At 32.7% G+C, this 11,354-nt stretch overlaps 1 protein-coding gene across 1 annotated transcript in view; it reads left to right on the forward strand.

Moving 5' to 3' along the window:
- LOC122634184 (palmitoleoyl-protein carboxylesterase NOTUM) overlaps positions 1-9,994 on the forward strand; it is a 21,445-nt gene extending 11,451 nt beyond the window's left edge. Inside the window, exons 3-9 of the mRNA XM_043822859.1 lie at positions 6,250-6,616; positions 6,708-6,768; positions 6,872-7,095; positions 7,197-7,406; positions 7,573-7,849; positions 8,198-8,511; positions 9,632-9,994. Coding sequence (XP_043678794.1) covers positions 6,250-6,616; positions 6,708-6,768; positions 6,872-7,095; positions 7,197-7,406; positions 7,573-7,849; positions 8,198-8,511; positions 9,632-9,972 — 1,794 coding nt within the window. The 3' untranslated portion in view covers positions 9,973-9,994. The remainder of the gene's footprint in view (positions 1-6,249; positions 6,617-6,707; positions 6,769-6,871; positions 7,096-7,196; positions 7,407-7,572; positions 7,850-8,197; positions 8,512-9,631) is intronic.
- Positions 9,995-11,354: the final 1,360 nt, after the last annotated feature.

The raw sequence follows: 11,354 nt of genomic DNA on the forward strand, positions 1-11,354 counted from the left end.
CTCTCTCTCTCTCTCTCTCTCTCTCTCTCTCTCTTTCTCTCTGTCTCTCTTTCTATCTCTCTTTCGCAAAAGTCCTTCGTCGTCATAAATTATATCAAATATTACGTGGCTTTTCTCTTCAGTGTTTTTGACAGCCGACCTAACTGCAACTGTCTACGTTTCAACCCTTATTCATGTACCTTCTGAAAGGGTTTAAAGAGAAGTATTATTACCGAGGATGGAGTAAAATTTGTCAGGCCTCATGGTGTTTTTCTTCTTTCTTTGTTTTCTTTTTCATTTTTCTTTTTGTTTCTTTTTTTTTCTTTTCTTTCTTTCTTTTTTCTTTGTTTTTGCCTTTTTTTTTTTTTTCTTAAAGTTCAAACTACTACAGTTAATCACTCGTAGAAATAGAAGATAGGTATCGTGAGTGGTACCCTGGATTTCTGCCAAAAGTTAGCTTCCAATTTAGAAAGATCACTAGATAACTTTTATTAGAACGTGCTAGAGGTCTCTTTTCACTGATCAACTTTGGATTTATATTAATGTTGGATAATAGCAATGATTCATTTCGATGTTGGAATATGTAGATTAGAACTTATTCGATAAAGTTATATAGAAAAAAAAGGATGATGAATTGTTGATATGCAACAAGTTTTCTCTTTGGCGATGATCGTACTTCATAAAAAAAAAAAAAAAGAAAAAAAAATCTATTAAATTAGTCGTGATGATAATATACATTCTAACTACATCGATTATTACAGTACAAGAAAAAAAAAAAAAAAACTAGAAAATCCTTGATATTGATTAATAAAAACGTATCTCTCTCGTTAAAACGATCTATCAGTTTTATTAGAACAGTTTCCCTTCAGAATGATCATTACAATTCTGTGCAATTTTTTATCGTTAGAACGAATATGAACAGAATACAAAATATAAATAGCAATAAACTTATAACATTTGCAAACTCGATAAAATTTGATTATTAAATATTAAATAAATTTAATTTTAATGGCAAATACAAGTACAAGAGATATTTCTACTGTTATATAATCACACACACACACATACAAACACACACACACACACACACATACGTTCATAAAGAAAAATTGGAAAATCCTAAGGATCGGAAAGACGTCGAAGATTGGTGAGCGTTAGTTTCGCGCTTCATCAAGTAGTTCTAGGCTCGTTAAGTTGAACTCGAAAGGCTCGAGTGCCACGTAGAGAGTCAACTTTCTCTCTTGGATGGAACCCCCCCAAGCAGAGCAAGAAAGCAAGAAAGAAATGAGAGATACACAGATACATACACACACAGAGAGAGAGAGAGAGAGAGAGAGAGAAATGAAACGAGTTGGTCCTTGTGTACGCGGTTATGGTAATGCGAGGTTGCTGCGTGTTAGCAACGGCGAATGCGAGCTGCGTGAGCGGCCCTCGTAATGGTAACGAGACGCTCGTCTCTCTCACCACCATCATCATCAACATCCGGACGACGAAACGCGATGTGAACGACGATCAACGACTTACGACGATCAACGAATTTCAAAGATACCGCCACCGCAACGATGTTCAACCAGTCAAGACTTATTTTTTCCCCTTTTTTTTTCTTTCTCTTTTTTTCCTTTTTGTAAACTGATCGTTCTCTCGCATACTCCTACAACATTTATGCGAATTTCTTTTACGTATCCCTTCGTTTCTTTTCTTTTCTTTTCTTATCTTTTCTCGGAATATAATCTCATTATAATATCAATTGTTTCGTGCGAATTTAATTGTATTTCATTCTTTTAAGATAAATATATCCGTATGAAATTGTATCTGTCCTATCGTTAAAATAAAAATGACGTCCATTTGTATCTCTACATTTTGTTCGGACGGGCATGTTTAAATTTTATTTCATTTTATCTTATCTTTTTTTTTTCCTTTTTTTTCCTTTTTTTTTTTTTAGAATTTTTACGTATCTCACGTTGGAATAAATAAAATGAATGTACACAGATTCGTACGAATCTCTGGATTATATTTCGTGTTTATACGAAAATTATATCTGTTCGCGTTAAAAAGTAAACTGTTTAATCGTAAATAATATGTATTACAAATTCATGGTCGGTCGCATAGATCGGATTTTGTGTATTCGTTGTCGAATAATACTACGTTCCTTCTCGTTATCGCATGCCTCACTCGGGTAAGAACTCTTAGAGCACGAGGATGCTCGTTTTACAGGTTAAAACGTTCGTTTGAAGTTTCGCGACTTAACGAGAGAGTTATGTTTCGTATCCTTTACACGTTGAAGAACGTAGGTACAATAAGTAACATCTCGTTTTCTTTTAGATGTTTTCTATTGCTCGTAGTCGTACTCGTACTCGTACTCGTAAACGTATTACATCTGTCCTTTACTTAACGAATAGCTGTTATAACTATATATCCTTGTCCATTATCCTCTCCCACACTCCCATACATATATACGTACATATATACATATATACATAGAAAGCTGCTAAAGGAAAAGAATATTTTTGAAGGATAACGATTTTTACGAGGGTTACTTGGGGTAGTGTAGCAACCCATGTGTTGTTCGGCTACCTTAAACGTTTCGACCGGCTACTAGAATCCGGGTTGAACGTAGCTTAACACAGACGGTAAAGGCCATCGCTTTGTCGGCCTTTGTCACGGGGATTATGCGCCGGGTGGCAAATTATGACGGACACCTTCACGCCTTGATGCGCCAAAAGAGGGATGGAAATGAGAAACAGAGTGAAAGAGAAAGAAAAAGAGAGAGAGAGATAACGTTAAAGATTTTGCTAATATAACTATTATTTCTTAAGTAATGCTTCTGACATTTTTATCTATGTTATTTAAATCAAAATATGATTTCATTGATTTGTGAAATAGTAAATAAAGGGAATAAGATTTCATTGATTCATGGAATAGTAATAGTAATGCAATAAGATTAATTATTGTATTATAGAAATCATATTTTTTAAAGAAAGGTATAATAATGTGAAAGACGATATTTTAATGATATGTCTGTTATAAATTTTTGAATTAATAATTCAGTTAGATTTTCATTTTATTTTTTTTTTTTTTGAAATATCATTTGCAAATATGTAGATAAAAAAGAAATAGAGAAGATCTTTTTGAGAATTGTAGAATATCTAATTTGTGAAAAATATAAGTAACGATAAAAGGGGATGGAAATGAGAAACGGAGTGAAAGAGATGAAAAAGAAAGAGAGAAAGATAACGTTAAAGATTTTGCTAATATAACTATTATTTCTTAAGTAATGCTTCTGACATTTTTATCTATGTTATTTAAATCAAAATATGATTTCATTGATTTGTGAAATAGTAAATAAAGGGAATAAGATTTTATTGATTCATGGAATAGTAATAGTAATGCAATAAGATTAATTATTGTATTATAGAAATAATATTTTTTAAAGAAAGGTATAATAATGTGAAAGACGATATTTTAATGATATGTCTGTTATAAATTTTTGAATTAATAATTCAGTTAGATTTTCATTTTATTTTTTTTTTTTTTTTGAAATATCATTTGCAAATATGTAGATAAAAAAGATATAGAGAAGATCTTTTTGAGAATTGTAGAATATCTAATTTGTAAAAGATATGAGTAACAATAAAAATAGAAGAAATATAAAAAAAATAAAAAATAAGATCAGAAAAAAAATAGTTTCATATATAGACACGTGTATGTATGATTAGAAAAAAATTTTCTTTAAAAAATGGACTTGCAATTAACATTTTGCAATACGATGAAAGTTAATAAAATTGAAATAAAGTATATACGTAAAAAAAAATATATATATATCACACCGAACGGTTTCTAGTTCTTTCTTCTTTTCTCAACAGTTTGAATTTTAGAACAGGAACGGAATTCTGATTTACGATATAATAAAGTGGTTACGCAAAGTATGGAGAAGAAGGAAGAAGATACGGTCGAGTCGTCAATATTATTTACGACCATCTTGAAAGTTCAAAATTTGCCGTGGGTTTTGAGCAAATTCGTTTTAAACCTGCCCGAAATCGTTACGGTTCACGATCGATCCTATCGCAAGGAAGGAAGATTCATTCGTTCCTCGGAAATTACTTTTTCGCGTGTTAGTTACAGAGCTGTATATAATACAACTGTCTCCCTTTCTTATTCGATGAACCATGAAACTTTCCATCGTGAAGTGCCCTTAAATTTTTCAAAAAAATAAAAGAGAGAGAGAGAGAGAGAAGGAGAGAAAGAAAAATTTCCGGTAAGCGTCACAAGTTGCACTCACTCCAAATTCTGCAAGACGAGATCGAGATCTTTCTTCTTTCGGTTTATGATCGTAAAATCTTCGAGATCTTTAAGGGTCTTAAAAATATCCCTCGAAAGGTCCTCGATGATAAAAATCTTTCGACGTTTAACGATCGATAAATCTTTCGACATCCGAAATCTAAACAATCTTATTACAACTCTTTATCATTATTAATTTCTCTTTCATGATTTTTCGTTAACAAATAAACCAGACGAATATATTTATTACAATCTCCACCTCTCGCAAAGAAAAAAGAAAAAAAAAAAAAAAAGGAAAAAAAGACAGATCGAACATTAAATACCTATATAGAAATACCATATTACAAACATCGAGCCTCGTGCCATCATTTGAATTCTATCTCTATAAAATATAATCCGATACGATTATGCAACATAGGAAAAAAAAGAAATATAAAAAAAGAAATACATAATATATGGAATCGATCATAGTCCGTCATGTGTAAAAAAGAAAAAAAGAAGAAGAAAAAAAAAAAAGAAACGTGACGAACGATAATCGTTACGACGATATACATATTTACATACATACATACATACATACATACATACATACATACATACATACATAAATAAATAAACAAATACGCAGGTACGTACGTGCATATAATATAATACGTGAGTACGTACATACATACGTACAATATAATACGTATGAGTATAAAAGTGAAACTGATAATATGTATGTAACTACTACGCGGATTATAATCACAATCGCGCAACCAACAACGTTTCTCTTTTCTCCTCTACCTCTTCGGCCATTGCCGGCGGCCCTTTAATCTGGAGACCGAGACCGAGCTTCTGTTTCCGAGATGTTTGCGCTGCTGGCTACCGTTCTGGAAGCTGCGGAACTTGATCCCGAAGTGGTTGCTTTCGTGAAACGAATGGAGAGGGGAGAAAAAGGGAAAGAGACCTGAAGTAAGAGACACGTATAGAGAGTGACAGGTGGTGATGGTGGTGGTGGTGGTGATGGTAATGATGGTGGTGATGGTGTGGTGATGATGGTGGTGTGGTGGTGGTGGAGCAGATAAGAGGGGGGGGGGGCAAAAAAGAGGGACACCATAGGGAAAGAGAGTGGCGCCAAGAATCTCTATAGTCCACCGCTTATATTCTCTCTCTCTCTCTCTCTCTCTCTCTCTCTTCTTTTCTCTTTATCCCTCCCCTCCCTCCCACTCATCCCTTGCCATCAATCCTTCTCTTTATTTTTGTATTTAACAATGACCGACCCCTATTCACAATCCGACAACGTTTCTGTTACTTTGGAGCATCTCCGAAAAAAATATCTTCTCTTACGTGATAATTGTATAAGAATATTTGATAACCGTAATATAATTGATAACTGTATAAGATAACTAGTCGGTTAAGATTTTTTACGTGTCTTATTGGCGGGACGAAATGTAATTAATCTTTGGTGATCGTTCGCGTTCGGATTTTTTTTTTTTTTTTTTTTTTTTTCTTTCTTTTTAATAAAAACATATCTGTTACAAAAAAGGGAATATAATTATGATAGATCGTTGTATTGGTGATATTCTTGAAATAATGACAAAGCGATATATCAAATAATAAATAAATGAATCGTAACGTGAGAAAGAAATAACTTGTGTATTTTTATATTAAATGTCTATGACGATATTATTTATAAATCAGCCGTACAAGTATATGTATCATTTTTATTGAACTTTATGAAATTAATTATAATAAAAACATATTGCAAGCGTTGCGTAGAAAGGTAGGCAATAATTTCTACCAAGATCAAAATAATCGAGCGACTTTCGTTGGTTAAAAATCTATATCGAATTTTTTAAATCAATTCGTAAAAAATAAATTGTTCTAATTGAGAGCGATTTGAAATGATAATCATCGCTTGTTGTTATCGTCGTTTACCATCAATAAAGATTTTTCGGTGAATCAATTTTCGATGTAACAAGAGAGAATGAAGTTAAACTTTGTTTACAGATGTCATTATGCCTTGCGGCATTGATCCTAACGATAGTCGCTGAAGATAAGCCAACGAACACGGTTTCGGTGTCATCAAATTCACCAGGACTACAAAGCAACACGCTACAGAAGCTGATCAAGATATTGGAGAAATATGGTCTGGAAGAGCAGAGAGGATTGAAGAGGGTCTACCTGAGCAACAGGTCGATCACTTGCAACGATGGCTCGCAGGCGGGCTTTTACCTACGTAAGTCTCACGGTTCGAAGAGGTGGATCATTTTCTTGGAAGGTGGCTGGTATTGTTATGATCATAAGAGCTGTAGAAACAGGTGGCTCAAATTGAGACACCTTATGACGTCCACCCAATGGCCCGAAACACGTGACGGTAAGCAGTCATTGATAATAATAATTTTCTTTTCATTCGTTTTATTTCGTTGATTAATATCATTATTATAATATCGATTTCGTTATTACAGTTGGCGGATTGTTATCAGGAAATCCAGAAGAGAATCCATTTTGGTGGAACGCGAATCACGTGTAGGTATTGTCCATCGAGATATTCCGACGCTTAGCATTTTCAACAATTATTTAATTATGCTAACGTTTAATGTTTCTTTCTCCTTTCGTTTATTAATTAAAGGTTTGTACCGTATTGTACGAGCGACAGCTGGAGCGGTACGAGAACCTCGCCCAACGATATGTTTTCCTTTATGGGAGCTGAGATCGTCTCACAGGTTGTACGAGATCTGATACCGCTTGGCCTTGAGAATGCAAGCTCGTTGTTACTGGCTGGTAGCAGTGCAGGTGGAATTGGTGTTATGCTTAACCTCGATCACGTCCAAAATTTGGTTCATCAGGAATTAGGTTAGTAACGTTACGTTATCTTATACATAACAATGTTTCTTTATAATTTTATAAATAATTATTTTTCACTCATCTTATTAATCGAATTGTTTCGATTACAGGATTAAAACACATAGCCATACGCGGTGTCTCCGATTCAGGCTGGTTTCTGGACAGAGCACCATACTCACCGAATGGTCTATCACCTGTCGATGCTGTTCACAAAGGAATGGAACTTTGGAAAGCACGTATACCACACAATTGCGTCGTTAAACATCCGGACGAACCTTGGAGATGTTATTTTGGTTATCGTCTTTATCCGACCTTGACTGGTAAGTCATTATTTATTCGATTAACTACAGAAAGATCTTGACGATTTGACGACGAAAGAATTAAAGAAAAAAAAAAAAGAAATCTGCTAATCGATCTTGGTTAAATAAATATAATGATTAAATCCTAATCGAGGAAATATTTATAAACATCTTTACTAATGCGCAGCTCCGTTGTTCGTCTTTCAATGGCTCTTCGACGAGGCTCAAATGTCGGCTGACAATGTTGGTGCACCTGTTACGAAACAACAATGGGATTATATTCACAAAATGGGTGACAGTTTGAGGCAGACTTTCGAAAACGTCACCGCTGTCTTTGCACCGAGCTGCATCAGTCACAGTGTTTTAACGAAGAGGGATTGGCAGTTGGTTAAAATCGACGAGGTTTCATTGGCACAGGCTTTGCATTGTTGGGAACAAATGCCACTTGGAAATCATCGTAACGAGTGAGTTCAAGTTTCTATGGTGAACAATGTAACGTGACGAATTTTATTTCGTTGGAAACATTTTTATATTTAACAAATGAACATTCGCGCCTGAAGATTGACAACACTACGTACCGCGTCGGTAATAGCAGTTTTTAATATTCCCCTGTTAACAGGCAACTGTTCATACACGTTAAACAATCAACATTTCGAAATTTATCATTAGTCATATTATACGGTTCACCTTTATAATTTAAACACACACACATATATCTCACGTATGAAAAAAATTTCTTTATATCTATATATCTAATTTGTCTAATTAATAAGGCGATCAATTAACGATCTATTTTTCATTTCAATTCGTAGTACTCATTCCGAGATCGAGACGAATCAGCCCTGTACGAAATCATTAAGGAAACTTCTTCGTTCCGGTCTCACGAAAAACAACGGGACCTTGGTCCAACTTGGAAGGTCTGAAAAAAATAATTTATCAACTGAGACGAGAAAGAAGAGTTATTCGAACGGCGTAGTTAAAATTGACGAGAAAGGAACTAGTACGACTTCCGGTCCAGAAAGAGAAAATAAAAAGAGAAGGAGAAGAAAGCATAAGGGTCGAAGAAGGGATAGAAACAAGGATGGAAGGATGAAAAAGGAAAAACACGAGAGAAGAAAGGCCTCGGGTAAAGAGTCCACGTTTTGTTTAAAAATATAAACGTTTTCTTTGTCAATTTTTTTTTCTCTCTTTTATGTTTATAATATACATATGTATTATGAGTGACGTTTGTTTTTTTTTCTTCTTTCTTTTTTTCTTTTTCTTTTTTTTTTTTTTTTTTTAATTTTTCTGTTTTTCTTTTTGTTCTTTTTTTTTTCTTTCTAAATAAGAAAAAAAAGAAAAAAACCACACTACTCGTATATATTTATGAAAAATTGTTTGTTCATTTATCAAATAACAATGTTGTGATCTTATTGAGAATATGTATTTTGTAGATATAAACTGTGTGTTCTTAATAAATCTCAGAATGAATAATTTACATCACATTTGTTTTGGGGTTCCCGTGTTGATTCCAAATATCAATCGTGTAAACCTACATTATTCGAATATTGCAATTCTTAACATAATTTTAACGAAACGATATTGAAGATCAGAAAAAGTAAAGCAAAAATTGAGAGCGAAATAAAATAATAAGAAAAAACAATGTCGATTCGCATTATTATTCATTCTCGTATGAAACCTTGATGACGGAGCGTGTTGAAAAAAAAAAAAATTAAAAAAATAAAAAAAAAAATAAAAAAAAATAGAAAAGAAAAAAAGGAGAAAGAAAGGGAAAAGAAAATTATTGGAAAAAATGTCGGTCAACGAAGAAATAAGGAAAAACAAATGAAGAAAAAGAAATTTTTTTTTAACGTCGACGTGCGATTTTTAGCTGACCTAAAAAGAGAAATAAGATAAAAAAATAAAGAGAAAACAATAATGATAATTAATAATAATAACAACAGCAATAATAATAATAATAACAATAATAATAATAACAATAATAATAATAATAATAATAATAATAATAATAATAATAATAATAATAATAACAACAACAACAACAACAACAACAACAAAGATACTAATAATATTAATAATAATAACAACAATAACAATAATAATAATAATAGTAATAGTAATAGTAATAATAATAATAATAATAATAATAATAATAATAATAAAAGAAGAGATCAAATAATAATAAAAATGAAAAAAAAGGAACAAGAAAAAACGATTTGAAAAAACGTAACCAAACGAAATTGCAGGACGGCGAAAAAGTGGGAAACAAAGTAACGACAACAACACACACGCAGGAATGTTCAATGGTACGAGGCCACAACGTTCGGTGATACCTAATGGAAAACGGAAATGCATCCAGGGCTGTCACTTCCGGTTGATCGAGCGTTGCACTTGGCCGCAATGCAATCACAGCTGTCCAAAGCTTCACAATCCGTTCACAGGCGAAGAGATGGACTTTATCGAGTTACTTAAGAGCTTCGGTCTCGACATGAAGAGCGTAGCTAATGCCCTCGGCATCGACATACAAACCTTGAACAGTATGGACCACGATGAGCTCTTGAATCTTCTTACGCAGCAAGCCAACTAATAAATTTTCAAAGTAAGCTTAACAACCATCTTCGTTATATAATAATTTTTTTTGCATACCAAAATGTACATACGATATTATCGCTATTGGGATTCGTTCTTTTTTCTTTTTTTTTTTTTTTTTCTTCTTTTTCTTTTTTCGAGATCGTTCAATAATCTTTTCGATATTTATCCTTTATATTTTTTTAATTTCTTTTCTTTTTTTTTTTTTAATTCTGCTTTCTTCTTTTCTGTTTCTTTATCTTCGTTTTGAATTAAAATTTTATTCTTGCGAGAGTCCTGCGATAGTATTTGTTTTTCAATTAATTAATTAATTAATTAATTAATTGGTACGTACGAGGGATAGTAATTTTTTTATTTAATTCAATCGTAACAAACACGAATCGCGCTTATTTGACTTAGAGTAGAATCGATTACAACCAAATTGCGAATGTACATAGGATTTACCGTAGGATCAACGTTGTTCTTATATTTATCTTCCTATTTTTTTCTCTTTCTTTCTTTCTTTCTTCCTTTGGGACCAAAATTTTCTTACGAGTCATTTAATTAATTTATCGAATTAATCGATCAGTACGATAGATTGTAATCTTTTTTCTCAATTGTCATCGTTAACGAATTTGAATTCGTCTTGAATAGAATCGATTATGCATCGCTTCGATTACGTCGAATAATAATTTTTTATTAAATCGACGTTGTTCAACCAAAACGTAACTGTACATACGATTTTAATCATAAGATTCACGTCGTCGAGATTCTTGCATAATTCTTTTCATTTTTCATTCTCACCTTTTTTTCTTTTTTTGTTGCATTTGATCTAAAATTTTCTTACGAGTAGTATGACTGTTCCTAAATTAAATTAATTAATTCATAGAGTAATTTCATTGTTAATTAATACTAAAATGAATCGATTACGTTTCATTCACCTGTCGTTGATCGTTTAAAATGCTGACTCAGATTAATTCTCCGAAGAGCACTTGACGTTTCTTCGGAATATGCAACAGACAACGATACAGAATGTCGGCACGCTTTCTGAATTTCGAGGTGGTCTTTTTCGAGACTTGAAAGAAAAAGAAAAGAAAAGAAAAAGAAATCTTCGTAAAAAGTGCTAATGTCTGTGGCGAAACCGTGTAACGTCGTAACGTCGAGTAGTAAACTAGGTCGGGTATGTGTACGTTTCATGAATGAAAGTTCATTGACCTGCATATAACGACCTTTGAATATCTGTGCCTGTTCAAAGCGCAGACGCACAAGAGTTGACTCGTATTAAAGATTTTTATTTTATTACGAATTTTATTTAAACAAATATCTTCTCATTTACGCGTAATTTAAATTATTGCCTTTTCTTCTTTTTTTTTTTTATTTCGTTTGTTGGAATAGTGCAAG

This window comes from Vespula pensylvanica, chromosome 14, assembly GCF_014466175.1.
Source record: "Vespula pensylvanica isolate Volc-1 chromosome 14, ASM1446617v1, whole genome shotgun sequence".
Taxonomy (NCBI): Eukaryota; Metazoa; Arthropoda; class Insecta; order Hymenoptera; family Vespidae; genus Vespula; species Vespula pensylvanica.